We start from the raw sequence: 22,124 nt of genomic DNA on the forward strand, positions 1-22,124 counted from the left end.
TTTCTTTTATTTTTCTTTCTTTATACAAGTGGTCGGCTTCATGGCATCTGCTTGTACATAGTTCTTTTAATAAAAAAATGTTGATCACAAAAAGAAATCATGGGAATAAGGTAGACTGTAGCATGTTGCTCATTGAGTATGGAAATAGTTTTACTTAGTATGCTAATATGTGTTCATATACTTATTATTGTTAATTATTGCCAAAAATATGGTATAAAATGTTACCCTTTGGTAGCATTTTCTATTACTTTTATTATACTTTGCAACAGAACATCAACAGATACCAGCTCAGAATTTTTTAAACCAGATTTTGCACTCAAGAAACAGCTCCCTATAATAAAAAGAGGGGGAAAAAAGAAAAAAGAGAAAAAAGAGGGATGCTAAGTTTAAGCATCTAGAGAGTTAGCCAATATATAATCTAAGAAGGAGCAGCAAAGGTTCTTAAGGAATCAGTAAGTGATATTATATTATATATTTATATATATATTTTTTTAGGTTTAATGCAAATAAATGCTTCCTTATACCACTTATAAAAGGAAGGGGTGAGACTTTTTTCCATTTCAACTCAACTCAACTCAACTCAACTCAACTCAACTCAACTCAACTCAACTCAACTCATCCCAAGCATTATTGCCATTCTTCCACATACACAGTATACAAAAGAACGAAATGCCGTTTTTTTTGCGATTGTGATCCAGTTCATCCCAGAGCAGTTTAATAGGATTTAGGTGTAGTGACTGGGCAGACAATTCCATGTTTACTCTCTAAATAACACCTACAGAGTTTGGACATATGTTTCGGGTCATTATTCGGGTCTTGTATGGAGAAGTCGGTTCCAATTAGCTAATCCAGATGGAATTGCATTGTAGTGAAGTATGGAACAGTAGCCATGCTGGTTCAGTATTTGTTTCACCAGAAATAAGTCTTCAACTTTCCCTTTTCCAGAACAACCCAAAACCATTACGCTTCCACCTCCATGTGTGACTGTGGGTGTGAGCCAGCCTGCTAACATATTCTCTCCTGTTTTTCTGTCTCATTAAAGTTCTTCTTTTAGAGACAAACATGTCCGAATTTGGACTCATCTGTCCACAGAAATTTCTTCCAGGCATACACTGTCCAATTCTTGTGTTTTTGGCTTCTGCCTAGTTTGTTGCATGGAAACAAGAGGAATATTAATGAGTCTCAAAATTGATAAAAGATTAGCCGTTTCCAAACTTTGACAGCCACTTTACAAAATTGGTATGTCTACACTGAAACTCTCAGACAAACAGGAAAGGGAAATGGATATGCTTCAGGAAATCTTCCCTGTTCCCTGTTTTTCTTGTTCATGTCTAAATGTTACAACTGCCTACTAGTCATTTAAAAGAAATGCCACATAATGGAAAAAATGTATAAACATAAAACATAGATATATTTGATTTTTAGAAATAAAAAATATATTCAGGCTTTGCTTTGTTTCTTTGGTAGACTTGTGCAGTAAATCTAAAATGATAGCCCTGAATGTTATTGAATGTTTAATGCTATACATATGGGTTATGTACTATTGAAATATTTACAGCTGACCAGCCACTGTGCATGCTCTCTTCTTCTTTTCTTATTTGTTTCTTTTTTTAAATAAACAATCTAGGGGGTTATAGTCAGGTTTGCATTTCACTGCATGTAACATATTGTATATAATTGTGTATATGACAAATGTATAACAAATAATAATGAATCTTGATTCATAAAACTTTGTCACTGATGAAGAAAGGGCTTTCAGGCAAGACAGATTTAGTGTTTGGACATTTGGGACACAATGTTTGCATTTCCATACTTGAAATCATTCTGAAGCTGTTCAGTGTTGTTGAAATCAGGTCTCTGTACACTAGAGACCACTAGAGTTCTATCACAATAAACTTCTCAAACCAGATCTTTATAAAATATTGTTACGTGTACAGATTCTTTGGTTAAATTGGAGGAAAATTGCATTGCTGTGACATACAAACACATTTTATACATTTGTAATGGTTTGGGGTATATACAAGCGTGTGAAAGGAATAAACCTTTCCTGAATGCATACTACTAGCATTTTAGAATAACTTTCACATGCATTGTTCTATGTAATAGTTACATTTTAAAAGTACAAATTCTCAATAATATCACACCAACAACAAGGAATCTGGGTTTACTACTCATTTTTTTCTGATCAATGAATCTGAGATTTAGCACTACTTTTACATTAGCTATTAAATGAATCATTTCAAGCTAGCATTGCTTACTAACGCAAATAACTCGCCTGTATTAAATATATCCTTGCAGAACAGATAGTAGCTGATTTTGGATTTTAATTAATATTATCTATCTGCTACAATACCTTAGGTCAACAAATGCCATGAAGAGTTTTGCATTCAAGTGTCCCATCAGTGAACAGTTGATAACCTCAACAATGATAGAACTATAATAAACTGACATTCTGTGTAACCCAGATGAGGATGGGTTCCCTCTTGAGTTTGAGTTTGAGACAATGTCTGTTGTGAAAAGCGCTATACAAATAAACTTGACTTGACTTGACTTGACTTGGTTCGTCTCAAATCATCTTCCGCATATTATCTCAGTTATCTCCATCCATCCATCCATCCATCCATCCATCCATCCATCCATCCATACATCTTCTATACTGCTTATCCTCCACAGGCTCACAAGGGTATATTGAGCCTGTTCCAGGAAAAAAAAAATTAAAAAAATAAAGGACCCAGAGGAAACCCATGAAGCATTCAAACTCTAAAAAGTTGCTTTGAGACAGTGTCCATTGTTAAAAGTGCTAAAAAAAACTGAATTGAATTGACTCCCCCTTAAAACCATTTCCATCCATCCATCCATCCATCTATCCATCCATCCATCCATCCATCCATCCATCCATCCATCCATCCATCCATCTATCAATCTTCTATATCACTTAACCTACACAGGAGCATTGAGCCTATTCCAAGGGGGAAAAAACAGAGTACCCAGAGGAAACCCCTTTAAGCATACATACAAACTCTATGCATTTTAACTCCCAACCCCTGGATGCTAACCACAATATTTTCTATATTCAATCAATAATAAATAAATTTCCTAAAAAAAAAGATGAAGATGGAGTTCAGAAAAAAAGAAGAGGAAATTGACTTTTGGGCTTATAATGTTCACATAAACAGCAGACATAACTTATATATATATATATATATATATATATATATATATATATATATATATATATATATATATATATATATATTGTCAGATTTAAAAAAAAAAGAAAAGAAAAGGGGAGGACGCCTTCATCCTGCCCACAAGCACGTGCTCCAATTCGGACAAGTCCCACAGATTTGTTGTGATGCAGAATGTACATTCACGCACACAAACTGCCACTTCCATGCGCGAGCTCTACAGGACAAAAGTTCCAAGAAGAAAATATTTTTTTAAAGGGATTTTTTTTCCATTTTTTTCTTCACAACAAGCAAAAGCGATAATGAATTGGACGGCGTTCAACCCCACGGACGCGGGTTTCCACGGCGGGAGCGCGCAGCCTTTCCCCGCGTGCTGCACCTGGACCTCGAGCGTCACGCACTCGGGTTCGGCGCATGGCGGTGCGCACGAGCGCGGCTCGCTCGTCCCCAACATGGTGCAGGTCGCCGTGATGTGCGTGCTCGCGCTCACCGTGGTCTTCGGCATCTTCTTTCTGGGCTGCAACCTGCTGATCAAATCCGTGGGAATGATCAACTTCCTCGTGACGGATCGAAGATATTCCAAAGACGTCGAGGCGGTGATCCTGGAGTCGTAGTTGGTGTGGGAAAAAGATAGACTGGGATTTGCCCAGTGATTTTTTATGGTGACTTTGCATTTTCGTTCATGAAAAGAACTTCCCTGGATTTATAGTCTGTATTATATTTACTTTATGTGAATGCATTCTGGACTGAAAAAAAGATCTTTAGATACACATGCAACCGATGCATCTCTTACAGTATATTAGTGTCCATGTGATTTTCAAAACAATGTAGTCCTGAATAGATGTTTTTCACCCCTGTAATATCTGCATTTTTTTTGTATTTGATTGCACTTTGAAATTTTACCTACATTTACCTACATAATGATGATGATTATTCATTAAGATTACAATACATGGATTTTTTTTTTCATTTTAATGAGTATTTAAAAGGAAAATAGTTTTTCAGAGTAGTTTTGACTTCACAATCAAGCACCAGTACTAGAGCAAGGTTGATTGGATGTTCGACTGGAATAGTTCACCTCTGTATAAAAAAATTTTCATTTTGTTTTGTAAAGAAATACAATAGATGTTGCCACTTTGTCGTAAATCTGCATGAATCCGTTTACATGATGTGTAACATAACCCTGTATGTAATTGTTGCGTTCTATCCTTGGGTATATTTTTAAGGTTGCGAGATCTGTGATTCACCATTAATGTCATCGTCGAAGCAAAAGCGAGGCCGCACAACGAAGGGAAATGAACTTGAAAATCAAATCAGTGGCCACGGCAACTGGCCAAATGCGATTACGTGTCTGTAATGATCAGAAAATATTTGTTGCTAAGAATAAAAAAAACTGATGTTACTGCTGCGCCTGTCAACAAACAGGATTAGAGAGCAGGCATGAATTTGCAGGTGGTGTTGATGACAATAAAAAGCCTTTTAGGAATGCAAGGAAACTGTCCAGATTGCAGGGAGTTAGTGAACATACTGTGGTCCAAATATGATAAATGATTCTGACACCCCAGATGCAAGACATCCCAGGATTCCAAGCATCTGAGTCACTTTCGAAGCCATCTGTGGTTCTGGTAGCCTAAACACTGGTGAGGGAAGAACACACAAATGCGTCAATGCAAGGGGTCATCCTGGGGCAGCATCTGAGATGTACAAATGTAAACAGATGAAAAGCTGTACTGATCTGTTTACAGCCGTAGTCAAGAACTGGGGTGTGTATATCATCTTTTTAAAGTAAAAAACTCCACAGTTATAGAACTAAATATAGTATATATATTAATAGAATAGTATCTAGTGTCATTATTATCATTAGCACAACAGACTGAACAGGCATAACATTATGACCTTATAACATACTGACCGTTGATTGTATAACACTGATTATCTTTCCATCATGGCACCTGTTAGTGGGTGGGATATATTAGGGAGCAAGCGTATATTTTGTCCTTAAAATTGACGTGTTAGAAGAAGGAAAAATGAGCGAGCATAAAGATTTGCACGAGTTTGTCAAGGGCCAAATTGTGATGGCTAGACGCCTGGGTTTATACAGTAGGGTACTGTAAATTGCTGTTTTGCTAAATTATGTACTGTTTGTTACTAACAAATTACAGTATATTACCACATGCCGATCACCATTCTTTGGCACTCTAGGGTACAATATTTTCAAGTTAAGAAGGGGTCATCGGAACGCATCTCCATCACAAATTGGAAACTTCCTGCATAATCAAATGTCTATCAGCACTTGTGCTGGACATGGAATAGAATCACCTTTATTTGTCACCTGTACATTACAACACAGTGAAATTCTTTCCACATATCCCAGCTTGCTTAGAATCTGGAGTCAGAGCGAAGGGTCAGCCATGATACCCCTTGAGCACAAAGGAGTTAAGGGCCTTGCTAAAGGGCCCAAGAGTGGCAGCTTGGTGATACCGGGGCCTGAATCCCCAATCTTCCGATCAGTAAACCAACACCTTAGAGATGTGACACCACTGACCCAAAAAATGAGGGATGGCTGTGGGATAATGGTGGGGCAGCCAAGAAGTATGTTGGGTGCACAAAGATAGTTGGATGAATTCAGTGCATTAGAATAGTTTTAAAACGTGAACCTGTTGATCTGCAGACCTTTTTTATTTATTAATAAACGTCCAGATTTTGACTCCAATATGTTTTGTCCTTTCTTGAGAAGGAATTCCATCACACAAGATTCCAAGTAGAGAAAATAATGGATGCCTCCTTCTGTTCATCTTTTGTGAAAACAAGCAGGCCAATGAATTGACTGAATGTCCACCATTCCAAAGCAAATACTTCATTGGTTTATAAAGATGAATTTGTTCTAGCATCTAATATGTGGTTTCTATACTAACAACTTTAACCTATTTTGTCACGCTTAAATGATTCAGATCATCCAGCAAATTGTAATATTACACAAAAAGAACCAGAGTAAATACCAATTGTTTTGAAATTATTTCATTTATGAAGGTAATTATTAAAAGCTGTACAAACCTACCCTATGTGAATAAATAATAATTCATGCTTAAAAAACACGCAATGTGGCTGTATGAAAACAGTCCTCCACAGCAATGTTAAAGACTCATTGCCAGTTATCACAAACGATTGATTGCAGTTGTTGCAGACACGGGTGGCACTAGTTATTAGGTTTAGTGGCAATTACTATTTTACAAAGGGCCAAGCAGGTTTGGACAGGTTTTTTCCTTTTAAAAAAAAAACAAAAAAACAAAAAAACATCCGCCCCACATCTTCTCATGCTTGTATATGCTATAAAATTGAAAAAAGATTGCCAGTAGATAGATATTGCACATTATTATTTTAAAATACAAGTCTGCAGGGCAAAAATCTGAAAACAAACAAAAAAAAAAAAACAAGTGCCAAATTTTGTCTTTAATACAAAAGAATTTGAATATTTCAAATCTGAAACGTCACACAGATATTCTTAAATGATGCATGCAACTTTTTTAATAACATGATATTTTTTTTATGATTTTTGAATAACATGATTTATATATAAATTCCAGTTAGCAGAGGTATCCCCTCTCATGCAAATCCCAAAATGCCAGCTTGCAGAAAACAATCCCACTTGAACGGAACACTTCTGCGTACATTCTCCGTTTTCACAGCCACGTGTGAATGTTTTTGTTCTTGTGATGTCTCCGCCCCTGTCTCGTCATTGGTTCACGTGAAGTATTAACGTTACTTAGTTTTCATATAAAGTATATAAACGTTTGTAGCGTTCGCCATGCCTAGCTTTACCTGTCATCTTGTTTATTAGCATTTGTAGTTTCAATTTAACAATCAGCAATTGTTTCAATGCTGATACAGGTGCATCAATAAAATACGTAGTTTTGCGACATGCAAAGCCATAAATGTAGATATCATTCCATCCCTTGACACAGATTACACAACTCACTTCAGTTATTATTGAACTCCTAATAAACTAAGTACAAAACTAATTCCGTTAGACTGCTGTTTTTGCTATTTTACATGCAACTTGTGATGTCATACATTCATACAGTGTGTTTATTGTTCTTTTATTCATGAATTAAATGAGATCGATGAATGATGCATAACCTGAGGAGTAAATTCCCTAAAAAGTGGTCAATGGGCAAAACAACAAAAATACAAGATAAGACAAATAATAATAACAACACATTAGAGGAAAGGATATAAACTGGTCTGTAATTTTAAGGAAGTGGTAAGAGTGAGAATAAAAAGCCAGATGAAAAGAACGCTTTACAGTATATGATGGAAATGTTCTATTGTGTAATCTTCATAGAACCAGGATTCCAGTTCCAATATATACATCTTAAAAAGACATGTCACCTTTATGTAAAACATTTACTACAATTAGGGCTGAGTTGGTCCCACACCTGCTCCTCTATGATTTGCATACCGTCCTGATGCGAGGACGAATCGGAGACCAGACATGAGCTCCCATCCATGATGACAATGCCGGTAGTTTGGAAGTGTGTTGTAACAGCTTCGTCGGCCTTACAGTGTAAAACAGAGGAGCTCGAGGTGTTTGGAATCAGATCACACCAGATAAAAAAAAAATTATTGTAAATTCCTTCTATTATGTAACAACAGTTTACAAGCCTGTGGCTTTGATCAGATCTGTTCAGATGATTAGATGTTAAATTTCCATTACTTTCAATATGCACATTATTTTGTAATTCATCCATTTATAGACTGGATGTTTAAATAGTCATAGACCTGTTGTTCGCATTTCAGGATTACAGAAAATGCATTTCAACCTGAAGCAGTTAAAGCACTGACAGCTAAGTCATATCCTGCACCCATGATTAAAAAAAAAAAAAAAAAAAGGACTCTAAGGCATTACAGTGTGATAAAACATTACTGCTGCATCAATGGATTAGAACACAGAGCTCCAGCAGACAATTAAATGATAAAGGAAGCATCATTTGCACTAAAGTGCCCCCTCCCCCAATAAACTCTCCAGAGAAACTTTCCAGTTCTTCCAAATGTGCAGTGAATAAGCAGGATTTTTAATCCGTTTGCTTTGTGTATGCAACAATCCTATTTCAATATAAGTTCCTTTATTATACAAAGCTAGATTTGCTTAGTAGTATGTGACAGGTGCTTTCAGAGGTTGTTAGGAACATGGTTTTGGCAAAGTGGGATGCCTATTTCTTGCTGTTTGCAAATAAAATCTATTGTAGATATGATGTGCTTTGAAATACGTAATAGATCTGTGCTTTAACAATTTTATACGTGTAACAAAAAAAACCCCAAAAAACATTTGCATTGCACTCTTTTTTTTCTTGCTTTTTAATTACCCATATGTTCCGGTAGATCCTGATGATGGGGTGAACGCAACGTCGTAGGCAATGGCAAAGGACACGGATATGTACGTCTTACATAAGACACCAGAAGAAAGTGAGTCCTGCCACAATGCCATTGAGTATAGCCATACTGTAGCCCAAATGAAAGGAGTGGCCGGTCATTTGCCTGTAAACCAGACACACACACACACACACACACACACACACACTAACACTTTAATCTTCCACCACTCAATAAGTCTGCACAGGACTGTAGCCTAGTGTAAATTAAGGGGACAGAAAAACACAAACAAACTAACAAACTAACAAACATGAAAACATCCTAGGAAATAATAGGATACATCACTCCTACAGTCCTACAGTGGATATGAAGAAGTTGTGGTCAGTCATCTAGAAACCATCAAGCCAATTAAAACGCCATTACAATATATCGTGGCATCCCATAATAGCACTCTGAGTTTCGTTAATGGCCAATTGATCTAATGCTTTTAGAGAAGCAGGATTCACTTGATGACTGCGGCTCCGTTAGATCTTTAAAACATACCGAGTTCATACACCAGTGCTTTCTTCAAATGCTTTCCTAATGGGATCCAATTTAGGTCAATACAATTCCCAATCCTTGTAAATATTTGGTAGTGTTGCTCAGCTGTAAGAGTAGAAACGGCTTGATCTGAAGATACTGCTATTTTATTTTATGATTTCATCATTTTAGGGAAGCCGATTCTTCATATTGATATTGGAGGGGTGGAATTTGTGCAGACACTTTCTAGAGACTCTTCAGTGCTACAATATTTTGTTTCCTGTTACGCGATTACAATTTTGGTTCTGAGCTAGCTAGCAAAACTACTGCCACGTCGCTTTTAATTCAGCAGGGGTGTATTGTGTATTCGCTTCAACACACCTCTCTGACGTTCTGTCTCAGAAAGACACAACGAACAACATCACCATTGTTAGCATACTGAATCAAACCGCAACTTTAACTGTAAAATACATTTCATGGGCCGCCTCAGCACCGATTTATTGTATGAACGCAATTATTCAACTATTTAAATGTTAAGCTCATTATTTAAATAAGAGCCAAGCTGTGGCTCTTGCAGCACTGAAGCTTCTGGTCATTAAGCCAGAACTTTGACGTCTGAGATACCACAGCATTTACATCCTTTGTGGCTTGAATAAACCGCCTGCATTTCTCACCAAATGAATTTCTCGACATGTTCAGGAAAATGAATGGCCATTTTGTTTTCAGGCCAGATGTGCCTCATAGACATGCATCTTGTCTCGCAAGATTGGCTTTCGCAATTTAGGATCGTAAAGTTCTGCAATTTAGACCCAGTTGGTTACATTGCTTTATAAAAAGCAGATAACCAGTTGAATATAATTCCCAATGTTATTATTCACCTATCATAAATATGAGCCTAACAACTGAACTTTCATTTGGCTGAATGTTCCAATATGCAGATGCACAGGAATGTGATGGGACATGAGGATGTTTTTGTGATTTTGTAAAACCGTGATCAGGGTCAATCAATAGCAACCCAACTGTCTGTTCAATAAGTCGTTTGTAGGCTAGTCAGGGACAGAAGTGTGTGATTATATAAACTCCCTCACATGGCGAGTGTTTGTGCCCACAAACATAATCAATAATGTTCTACTACTCTAATGGGCAATCAGAGGCAGACTCATGGGTTTAATGTGAAGCAATAAAGAAAAGACAATGCGCCAACCATGGCTGTCGTATCGTCAATTGATGTTTAGAGAGTTTTGCTCAACCTTGCAAAAAAGTGAAAAAAATACAAATAAATCCAGGCTTTTCCATCATATAAATGTTTAGGATGTGGGGGAGAAATCCCATATTGACGGAATAAACAATGTGTGCCTGAGGCGAGAACGTTTGAGGTCATGACGCAAATATCGAGTCGGCTTTGGCCATCCTTTCTAATACTTCTGGACTTTGCATAAACAAACCTGGTTGTTCTTGAGGCAAAAATGTGAAATGGACAGAGAAAAAGGAAGAGGTAGAGAGTGGCGGAGAAGAGAACCATGTCAAAATCTTCTTAGTAAAATGTAGACTTTTGGTTTTTAAGTTAATATGGCACATAAAACTGGTTGGATGTTGGCAACAAAACCTGATATGCACTTGTGGTCAAAATTCAACTTCAAGGAACAAATTTGCTTAAACAACAAAAAAAAGTTGTTTCGCAACTTCTCTCTATTCTTTACATGCCAGAAATAATTACTGCACCCTATTTGCCTCTGGAATTAGAAGCCAAAAAGACCTCAGTCACAGTTTTTATATTTATTGGAGATGCAACATGATTTTAGTCATTTGAAATCTCAAATCTTTAAGGAAAAAGTATGTGGATACCAGACCTTCTTTTTGAAAATCCCATTCCACATTTAATCCCCATTTCCTATTATAATAACCTCCACTATTTTGGGAAGATTTTCCACCATATTTTGGAGTGAGCATCTGGAGATTTGTGCTCATTAAGCCACAAGGGCTTTAATAAAGTCAGGTACTGATGTAGAGTGAGGAAGCCTGGTGTGCAGCGTTCCAATTTACCCCAAAGGTGTTGAGTTCAGAGCTCTATAAAAGGTCACTCAAGATCTTCCAATCCAACCCATGTGAACTGTATCTTCATGGAGCTGGCTTTGTACACAGGAGCATTGTTGAGCATGCTGGAATAGGTTCGAGTCAAGTTAAAGGAAAGGTCAAATGTAATGCTACTGCAATGCATTCCGTTTGTGGTAACAGTTTGGGGAAGAACCACATGTCTAGAAAAATAAGTGTCCCAATATTTATTCCAAATAGTGTATAATTTATGTGATTTAATTGCTTTCTCAAATATGGAGGAAAAGCTCATCAACAAGAGTCTTAGATTCTATACGCTGTAGCAGTCACTGATTTGCTCTCAATACTTTTACATCGACATCACAGCATCCTCTATCTGGATGGGATTGAGTCATAGGACAAAATCTTCTGGAAACTAACATGAATAATGAGAAGGCATCATGATCCGTTGTTCTGGTTTAAACAGGCCCAATTGTTTTACTCTCACCAAGTACATCGTGTTCTTTTTAACCCGATCAGTCCCTCACAGACAATTCACTCAAAGGTTGGATAATCTTTGCTTCAGCAATGAGGATGTATCAGTGGTGCCACCATCATTTAACACATATTTAATCAGGGTGTCCACAATTTTATCATTTTCTTAAATAATGTGTTTAAACTGCTGTAATAGCTGTATAATTAAGTTATAGCATGGCCTGTCCGAATACCTGGTTCTGATTGGCTGGAAGGTGTTTTTTCAAACTGTTGAATGCACGTAGTTCAGTTTACTCTGCCCTATATAGAACAACAACACTCTGTATATTTGTCACATGTACATTACAGCACAGTGAAATTCTTTCTTCGCATATCCCAGCTCGTATAGTGGCAGCTTGGCGATACGAGGGCGTAAACCCCCAACCTTCCGATCAGTAACCCAGAGCCTTAACACACTGAGCTCCCACTCCCTTATACAGCTGAAACCATAGTAAAGTAGGCGAGATGTGTTTTAATTGATTTGGTTTGGGTGCAATAAAAGTAGTGTTTTACCAACTGAAGTTACCTGAATCTGGCTGGAGATAGTGGTGTGGGGGGGAACATTCCAGGTTCGAATGAGTCAAAGTAGGTCAGAGTCCAGGAGAAACTGCAACACAACACCCCAACCAAGGATGAGAGAACCAACATGCTCCAAAAGCCTGGGAACAAATACAAATTTGACATATTTTACATTTCCAAATCGGGCAGGTGGACTAAATTGTAAAGATAAGTTGTTGTTGTACTGTTTTTTTTATTTGCCTCATGTGTATAGCAGTATAGTAGCAATGACAGTTGGTGTTCATGGGTGTGGTTTGTTTACACTTCTACATAAATTCTAAACATCACCATACAAGTACTGTTTACAATCATTATATATTTGCTATTTATATATACTTTTTATACATTTAGTAATGGTTACAATTAGCAATAAAACTCTAAAGTCTAGAAAGAAAAAAATCTCCATAAAAATGCTAACATTATTAGGCATCTAATAAAGATCACTGGACTATTGTGCATCATCTGTGCTGAAAAGAGGAAGACAAAATATTTCATAGTCTTCCTTCCCTCTCTTCCTTCCAAATAATCTGATTAGCCGAAAGTGTGTTCCATAAGAATCAAAACAATTACGGGAATAAAATAATTAAACAGAAACTGGGATGATCAAACAACTTGGATCCTTCAAATCGGTCCAAATAATATACTTTCTTTTCCCCTTACAATCCAAAAGAGTTTCAAGCTTTTAACTTTTTTTTTTCCTCTGGAAGACTCACATTGTGATGTTTATTCACTTGAGACACAGCCATTTAGCCTGACAAATATTGCCTGACATTGCCTAAACAAGAATTGCAAACACAGACAAACAAACATTAAGCTTTTGTTTTTAACATACCTAGAAGTCTTACTTCTGTTCCATCTTCAGTGGTAAGTCTCTCTGCTCGAAGCTCTTGAGAATAAAAATAATTAAATAAGGTTATATATAGAATAATACTAATTTATACACCCATGCAGTCACATTTTATATATATTATATATATATATATATATATATATATATATATATATATATATATATATATATATATATATATACACACACACACACACACACACACACACACACACACACACACACACACACACACACACATTTTTACAATATAGCATATAGGATAACTCATGAAGTCAAAATAAGAACATATTAAGAGGAAATCCTGAATCATAAATGCTTGAAATAACGACTTAAGTCAAATAAAGCCCAATGGAGACTCTATTCATGGGCGTAAATTTCATTTAACAGTAAGACAATAAATATAAAATTTCTCATGAGCAATTTTTGAAGGGGACACAATTAATACAGTCAAATTGTACTTATAAAGACACAGTGTCCCCACAGTGAAAAACTTTGCTTTTATCATTATTATTGTAGCATGGACACTGCGTTATTATGGTTATTTTCAAAGTTTTTCTCAGGTTTAATGACGAAGCAAAACAAGGAATTAAAAAGAGGTTTAAAATTGTATTTAAAATTAATTAAGACACTTAAGAACAGAATAGAAATTGATTATACAAAAAAATACAGTGGGGTCAGTTCAGACGTGGCACAGTGCTCATTTAGTAAATGCACAGATAAACAATATGCTAATTGTGTGTTAATGTTAAATTAACATTATACCAAGCCGTCTCAAATAAAACACTGCATGGGAAACGGCTTTGGCGTGTTAGTGTCAGTGCACTATGCTACAAGCTATTGTAAACAAGCTAACGTTAACTAGATAAGTCATATTTTAATCGCTAATAGAGCAGATTTATGGAAAATTACATCGGCAATCAGCATTTTTGACGCAACTAATTTATGAATGAGTCTGCATCAACTACATTAAAGAGAATCGCTTTATTTAAAGTGAATAAAATACACTAGTTAATAGAGTTGAACATTCATTGAGCTGCAGTCACACACCTGACTCGTGTGTGTAGAGAAGGTGAGATGAACTGGGAAAACAGGCAGTGGGTCAAACCACTGTGAGGACCACTGTCTACTTACACAATTGTTTAGGAATACTTACATATATTTTCCACAATAGGGAGTGCGATATTTTTTAATATGGGGATGGGGAGGGGACAACCCACGGATGGGGGGGACATGTACCCTCCGTCCCCCCCCAGGATTTACGCCCATGACTCTATTCTTACACATATGATGCTTTGAGATCATCTCTGCAGGCCTAAACTCAGACACTGACTTAAGCTTTAATACATTTCTTAGTCCATGAATATGTATAAAATTATTCACAGTAGTATCTTCGGTTCATTTCATAGTGTTTTCTTGCGTGTGCTGCTGCAAGCAATATCTGTTTATGTTGGAGTTTTTATCAAATCAGATTACAGCATCACATCACAGTTCACGCTGCTTGAAGGCCGTTGCTTTAACCAATCAGATTAGAAGCGGACCTTACAGGGGCCATCTAGAAGGCGTCTCATCACGTCTGCATTTTTTACGTCTTTTAATTGGATGGTCAGAGAGTTTACTTTTGCCACCTCTGGTCCAAAGAATATTACAATCAGAATGTCAAAAAGGTGTCCATGTAAACGTGGCTTGTGTCTATAATATTGATGGTTTATATATTAGTGACGTCATTATTATGGTTTGAAGAGATTGATGCCAAATATCGTTAATTTAACGATATTTCAGACAAGCCCTTGAATTTAGAGGAACGTGCACGACCTGTTGCAGGCGGCTTGGGTTTACAACAAGTCGATATCTACAAACTTACCTTTTAAAATAATATACAGGAAGGAACAGAGTATAGCAATAAATGAAGCAACGACCAAACAGCACAGCATGGAGCAGACACGCGCTGGCCACTGGCTTCCCCAGTATTTCTGCACCGGAGACCTGAAGCGGTGATACCGAGACTTTTCGCGGGTCAGTCTGCTTTCATTTGCAGTCGGATTCGATTGGACTTGACGGGTAGCACCATCAGTGTCATCTTCATCCCCTGAAAACGCGTCCGGAGCCCGAAAACCCAGCCGCATCTTCGCTTCCAGTCAACAACGTCTCGAAAACGCTGCCCTGACAACAAAGTCAATCTTTATAAAATCCTATAATTCCCTAACAGCTGCCTAAAACGAATGCCCTAACCAGAAAGAGCCATTTTATTATTATTACGACTCAAAAACTTTCGCAACTTTCAAAACATCGCGGCTTGCACTTCCGCATCCGCGGTGAATCCCGCCCACTACCGTACTCGACCAATCCAAATCGTGAGTCGGCGCACCTCGCACAAAAGATTGGACACAATGGCTGTAAATCAAACTTGAGGCGTCAACGCTACGAAACTTTCCGTGAGAGCGAGGGATGATTCAGGAGAGCATTTCAGACATGTTTGTTCCTGTTTCATAATACATGTAAAAGAAAATCATTATCTCTACTATATCTCAGTAAAATTAAAAAAATAAATATTTGATTATTTGACACAGAAAATAATATGATGGAAAATCATTATGGCTACCAGGGGTGCATAATTATATTATATAATATACGCTATCATTATACTTCGCATCAAGGGTCGGCTCTGGGCCCTTTCCTGTTTGCAGTGGTGATGGATAGTTGACAAACGAGGTCAGACAGGAGTCTCCGTGGACTATGATGTTTGCGGATGATTTGTGGTGAGAGTAGTGAGCAGGTTGAGAAGAGTCTGGAGAGGTGGAGGTATGTGCTGGAGAGAAGGGGAATGAAAGTCAGGAGTAAGACAGAGTACATGTGTGTGAATGAGAGGGAGGGCAGTGGAGTGGTGCGGTTGCAGGGAGAAGAGGTGGAGAAGGTGGAGGAGTTCAGGTGCAAAGTAATGGAGAGTGTGTTAGAGAAGTGGAGAAAAGAGTGCAGGCAGGGTGGAGTGGGTGGAGAAGAGTGGCAGGAGTGATTTGTGATAGTAGGGTATCTGCGAGAGTAAAAGAGAAAGTTTATTGTACTGTGGTGAGATCTAAGATGTTGTATGATTTAGAGACAGTGACATTGAGTAAAAGACAGGAGGTGGAGCTGGAGGTAGCAGAGCTGAAGATGTTGAGGTTTTCGTTGGGAGTGATGAGGATGGACAGGATTAGAAATGAGTTTATTAGAGGGACAGCGCATGTAGGACGTTTTGGTGACAAGGTGAGGGAGGCGAGATTGAGATGGTTTGGATATGTGCAGAGGAGGGACATGAGTTATATTGGTAGGAGAATGCTGAATATGGAGCCACCAAGAAGGAGGAAAAGAGGAAGGCCAAGGAGAAGGTTCATGGATGTGGTGAGAGAAGGCATGCAGGTAGTTGGTGTGAAAGAGGCAGATGTAGAGGACAGAGTGGTATGGAGACGGATCATCCGCTGTGGCGACCCCTAATGGGAACAGCCGAAAGAAGAAGAAGATTATTAATAGTCTCAATTAAAGCAAAATATCAACCATACTACTGTACATGGCAACCTTACCACCTTCATAATTACCAGTGTTGGCCATAACAGTCCAATGTAATGAAACACATAGTATAGATATTGTAGTTTTATGTATTTATCAGAGAAACCCTCAGAACTAACATGATTGGTATAATTTCATTATTACCAGTATTTGTGTTAAATAAACTATTTTATCTTGGTTAAAATATGGCTGGAACTTTGACACTATTGACTGTTGAATTTCTCTTTTGAAAACATGAGTAATTTCCACAAGACGTACTAAACTTAATGATTCTGGATTTTTTTGAGTAACAGGAAATGAGAGGTTATGAAGGGACTATTTTAAATCCTATCAAGTAATATGGCAAAATGAAATGAACATCTTTATGAAATAACCAATGCGATATATACGATATAAGTCGTACATTTGTGTCTGTAGTTATGAGCAAATCCAGTATATGACCCAGTTTGAGAGTGAAGCTGTCAATGAATGTATAAAATTGCATATGTGCAAGTTTTGAACAGCTCTGTTGTGTTGGAACCATATACACTGCCACTTTAATGCCATTCACTCTTCACTACACTGACGTCTGCTGTTGTATCAGCAGTGTTTACACTGTTTACACAAAGCACCATACCACACTACCATCACACCCTCACTGTATCTCTACACACTATATATGCTTTTTTTTTTTATATATATATCCTTATATACCTCCTAATAGATTGTATAAACCTTTATATATGTTCTCTTGTTATATTTAATTGAATGTAAATTGCTTTAGGGTAATTTTTCCTCTCGTGCTGCTGCAATTGAACTTCTATACAGTATATGCATTCTGCCCATCTTTACCTATATTTGACATGGTTAAATGTGTCTATAACTGTTTCTGTCTTTTTTATCATGTTTAATGTTTGTACTGTGCTATTAGAGGACACTTACTAGTCCTTAGCTCTGTGTTTTCTGTTCCTGTGATTATTGTTGTATGTAGCATCAGGGTTCTGGAGGAACGTTGTTTCATTTCACTGTGTACTGCGTCAGCTATATATGGTCAAAATGACAATAAAAGCTTCTTGACTTGATCATGTCCCCAATGTGTTTAGCATTCGATGAACATATAATTGATCTAGAGTTGTGTACATGTTGATTGGTTAAAGCTGATTGTGTTTTGTTTTAAATTTACAGGATATATTGCTATACTTAAATAATTGTAAAGAACTTTATATTTCACCACCATATGCTTGAGATTAGCTGGGATACCTACTGAACATGTTTTGGGTTGCGATATCACTGATTTGAGGTATCAGTTTCCCAAGATGCCAGTGTCCACAGTGTAAATATTAATGATAGTTCTGATAAAAAAATGATCACAATTAGCTAAGCAACTACTTTCAATATTAATCCTTTTTTTTTTTTTTTTTTAATAACAATGTGGGTATTGCATTTCCTGCATTCCTGTCTCTTTCAAAGTCTTTTGAACATTTAAAGCTTCGTAAATTCATAAAATAAATGACTTTTGTGACAATTATTGCTTTAATGCACTGGATTGTAAAACCCACTGTGTCTACGCCTGTAAGTCGTGCGGATCTCTGGCTTATACTGCCACCATGTGGCGCGGATGCTCACTTGCTCTACATAAGGCAACCAAACCAAATATGATCTACTGTTTCACAATTGATCTGCTCATGATTAAGTAATTTATATATATTTCATGAGTCAATTTCAGTTTGCAAAATGCAAATTCATTTATGAACAGTTAATGACACCCTGGTAATGTACAGCATGGTCAGTTGTTGATATTCAGCTTGGAGTGATACTGCTCAGCTGCTTTGGAGCATTTCTTCGAATCATCCTAAATATTTGCAAGTGTATTCTTAAAACAATGTGTGCAAACATTGGATTTCTTGCAAAAGCCTGTACGTTTCTCAAAATCCTTAGTTCATCCCTTAAAAGTAAATATTTGTGTCAATGAACATCTCATTTCCATCAGAATGAAAAGTTACCAAAATCATCAAAACGTTTAGTCATGTTTTTCAGTATGATGGTGTACAGTTTCAGGATTTCTTGATATAAACTATGGTCAGTGAAACTTTGACTTCCTTTTGTATGGCATCTATAAATTTCAGCAAAACAGATTCATTTATTTGATCGCATTATTATACTGATTGCAAGAGACCGGACAGGATTCCCACTTTTACTGTACTGTACTAGTGTTCGTTTGTTTCTTGGTTGTTTCTCCATTTTCAGAATGTATAATTCTGTCTTTTGCTCTGTCTGTATACACTCTCCAATTGAAGGTTCACAAGATTCACCTTTGACCTGTTTTAGAGAACTAGTTGATTATTGGTTGATCTGATGCCATACACTCACCTTCATTAGTGACATTCAAGATTCATCTGCACAATTCATCAATTCAAGAGTCATTTACAAAAAGTTAATGACACCCTGGTAATGTACAGCATGGTCAGTTGTTGATATTCAGCTTGGAGTGATACTGCTCAGCTGCTTTGGAGCATTTCTTCGAATCATCCTAAATATTTGCAAGTGTATTCTTAAAACAATGTGTGCAAACATTGGATTTCTTGCAAAAGCCTGTACGTTTCTCAAAATCCTTAGTTCATCCCTTAAAAGTAAATATTTGTGTCAATGAACATCTCATTTCCATCAGAATGAAAAGTTACCAAAATCATCAAAACGTTTAGTCATGTTTTTCAGTATGATGGTGTACAGTTTCAGGATTTCTTGATATAAACTATGGTCAGTGAAACTTTGACTTCCTTTTGTATGGCATCTATAAATTTCAGCAAAACAGATTCATTTATTTGATCGCATTATTATACTGATTGCAAGAGACCGGACAGGATTCCCACTTTTACTGTACTGTACTAGTGTTCGTTTGTTTCTTGGTTGTTTCTCCATTTTCAGAATGTATAATTCTGTCTTTTGCTCTGTCTGTATACACTCTCCAATTGAAGGTTCACAAGATTCACCTTTGACCTGTTTTAGAGAACTAGTTGATTATTGGTTGATCTGATGCCATACACTCACCTTCATTAGTGACATTCAAGATTCATCTGCACAATTCATCAATTCAAGAGTCATTTACAAAAAAAGTTTATTAAAAATTTGATAGGTTCCTTCTTAAGTCTGGTTCCTCTCAAGGTTTCTTCCTTATGCCTTCTCGGGGAGTTTTTACTTGCCACAGTCGCCACCGGCTCGTTCATCAGGGACAAACTTACTTCTAAAGAACATATTATTAAATTTTATCACCACATTATCTGTGTAAAGCTGCTTCGAGACAATGTTCATTTTTAAAAGCGCTATACAAATAAAAATGAATTGAATCGGATAATGTAGGAAACAGCAGACAATTGTACACAATCGAATAAATCAATGTACAAAAAGCATTTGCAATTTTATCGAAGCAACAAGAAATGTTTTTATGATAAGCACAAACGACTAAATGATGTAAAGGTTAAACAAGTAGTTTTGAGAATTTTATTTCTGATCTGAGAAACGCTCCGAAGCAACTGAGAAAAACTGTAAATGCCGCCGTGTATTATAAATATCTTAAGAACCGGAATGTCCCATGTTGCCTAACATAAATAGAAATAGAAATGTTATAATATTAAATCATTCTTGACAGAGGGCAAGAATGGATGGTAATGTAGTTTTGCATGTTCCAGTGCTCTCCATGACTAAGATAAAGTTATGAGCTGAGGTTTATGGGAGTTCTTGTTACTGTCTGGGTGTGCGAGTAAGTGCATCAATAAGCTTCAGTTAATCCAGAATGCAGCAGCAAGGGTCCTCACTAGATCTAGGAAATATGACCACATCACCCCTGTTTTAATCAGTCTACACTGGCTCCCAATCAAATCTCGCATTGACTATAAAATATTACTACTGACGTATAAAGCACTCAATGGTCTCGCACCGCAGTATCTGAGTGAACTTCTGTACCAGTATGATCCTCCACGCCTACTTAGATCAAAAGGTGCTGGCTATCTGTTGGTTCCTCAAATAATGAAGACTACAGCAGGGGCAGATCTTTCTTATAAAGCCCCACAGTTATGGAACAGCCTTCCAATCAGTGTTCGACTCAGACACAGTCTCAGTGTTCAAGTCGAGGTTGAAAACGTATTTATTTAGTCAAGCCTTTTATCAGTAGATTTCTTAGGTAAAGGCACAGATCTGAGGAACATGGATATAGAGTGTTTGGTGAACTGGTATATTTGTATGCTGTCGCCCCTCACATTCACACGCTCACTCAGGTTTGTTGACGGTGGTGTGGTGGGTCGCCTCATCCCAGAGATCCCTCATGTCTGTGTTACCTTCTGGTTCTCCCTTTTAGTTATGCTGCCATAGCGAGTCTTGCCGGAGTCCAAACTGCACAGTGACATTAACTTTCGTACACCAATAGTTACACTTAATAATCCATATCCTTCTCTTCCGTCACCTCTCTCTCTCTCTCTCTCTCTCTCTCTCTCTCTCTCTCTTCGGTCGAGTTAAACATGCTCCTGAGGCTCCAGTGACCAGTGTTCCTGCCCCTCTCCCTCCTTGGATCTTCACACTTCTGTGCAGCTCGGGACGGTCTCTTAATTCCGGAGTAGAACGGGTGCTTTGAGGACGGATTGACTGTAGTTGGTGTCGGCGGTCTGCTGCACTGACTCGGGAGTGCAGTTTGCTTCTGATCATCATCACTGTACCCCACAACATTGTATATCTGCTTCAAATGGACATTTGGTGCAACCCAGATGAGGATGGGTTCCTCTTGAGTCTGGTTCCTCTCAAGGTTTCTTCCTTATGCCATCTCGGGGAGTTTTTCCTTGCCACAGTTGCTCATCAGGGACAAACATACTTACAAAGAACATATTTATGTTTAATCACCACATTATCTGTGTAAAGCTGCTTTGAGACAATGTTCATTGTTAAAAGCGCTATACAAATAAAAATGAATTGAATTGAATTGAATTGTGTGCAGCATTTGGAATCCTAGGCACGACAGATGATTGATTTCACATAAAGATTCCAAAATATACATCATTTTCTTCCAACATTTAAGTGTAAGTTTGGAATCCTAAAAAATACCCAACTGACTTGTAGTATTTTCTCAGTATGCTTTTACACCAAACTATGTTTCAACACAGAAACTGCTCTTTAAAATCTAGGGTTTATTCAGTTTGGTAAAGCTGATGTGGTATAATTGTGTACATTAAGCCAAAATATTATGCTAATTATGCTAATTTTATTTACTGCTCATTATTTACAAGCATAATTTCTAAAACACTCTTACTTTCTTACATCCATGTGCATTATTTTAATCTTACTTTGCTCCTTTCTTTTTATTAATATTATTAATGAGGATGAGAGAATTATGAGCCTAGACTATGGTTCACATCAGCCACCGCACCCTCACAGGTCATGTCACATGATTGCTGCACCTGAAATACACTGCAGGTCTCATGTCAGTCATACACACTTCAGGTTACATTGTTCTCATTGTGTAGTTATTGTGTGTTTTTATTTGGTGTGTTTGTGTTACATGTGCACTG

The 22,124-nt window shown here is 37.2% G+C and overlaps 2 protein-coding genes across 4 annotated transcripts; one reads left to right on the forward strand and one right to left on the reverse strand.

Moving 5' to 3' along the window:
• The first annotated feature begins 3,490 nt into the window (after positions 1-3,490).
• On the forward strand, positions 3,491-3,802 carry rprmb (reprimo, TP53 dependent G2 arrest mediator candidate b). Its single transcript, XM_046860009.1, has one exon. It carries the CDS (start codon positions 3,491-3,493, stop codon positions 3,800-3,802), a length of 312 nt encoding a protein of 103 aa, XP_046715965.1.
• A 339-nt stretch (positions 3,803-4,141) lies between these two features.
• Positions 4,142-15,387, reverse strand: arl6ip6 (ADP-ribosylation factor-like 6 interacting protein 6). 3 transcript variants are annotated; one of them, XR_006927052.1, is made up of 5 exons: positions 14,915-15,387; positions 13,033-13,086; positions 12,169-12,301; positions 8,552-8,723; positions 4,142-4,825 (listed from the first exon to the last, which is right to left on the reverse strand). XR_006927052.1 is itself a non-coding variant. In XM_046858536.1 (4 exons), the coding sequence occupies exons 1-4, from the start codon at positions 15,174-15,176 to the stop codon at positions 8,630-8,632; spliced, it is 543 nt and encodes a 180-aa protein (XP_046714492.1). In that variant the 5' UTR covers positions 15,177-15,387; the 3' UTR covers positions 4,142-8,629. The 3 variants fall into 3 exon arrangements, 1 of the variants encoding a protein (XP_046714492.1); XR_006927051.1 differs by having other exon boundaries at positions 4,142-7,744; XM_046858536.1 differs by having other exon boundaries at positions 4,142-8,723.
• Between the last annotated feature and the right edge of the window lie 6,737 nt (positions 15,388-22,124).

The sequence above is a fragment of the Silurus meridionalis genome, chromosome 1 (genome assembly GCF_014805685.1).
Source record: "Silurus meridionalis isolate SWU-2019-XX chromosome 1, ASM1480568v1, whole genome shotgun sequence".
Lineage (NCBI taxonomy): Eukaryota > Metazoa > Chordata > Actinopteri > Siluriformes > Siluridae > Silurus > Silurus meridionalis.

What these genes read in the sequence shown, in the direction of transcription:
- rprmb (XM_046860009.1), top strand. Translation starts at nt 3,491, where the DNA reads ATGAATTGGACGGCGTTCAACCCCACGGACGCGGGTTTCCACGGCGGG.
- arl6ip6 (XM_046858536.1), bottom strand. Translation starts at nt 15,176, where the DNA reads ATGCGGCTGGGTTTTCGGGCTCCGGACGCGTTTTCAGGGGATGAAGAT. An exon ending in CCTGTATATTATTTTAAAAG is followed by an intron (nt 13,087 to 14,914) that starts GTAAGTTTGTAG and finishes TTTATTCTCAAG; the next exon opens with AGCTTCGAGCAGAGAGACTT. An exon ending in CTATCTCCAGCCAGATTCAG is followed by an intron (nt 8,724 to 12,168) that starts GTAACTTCAGTT and finishes TCTGGTTTACAG; the next exon opens with GCAAATGACCGGCCACTCCT.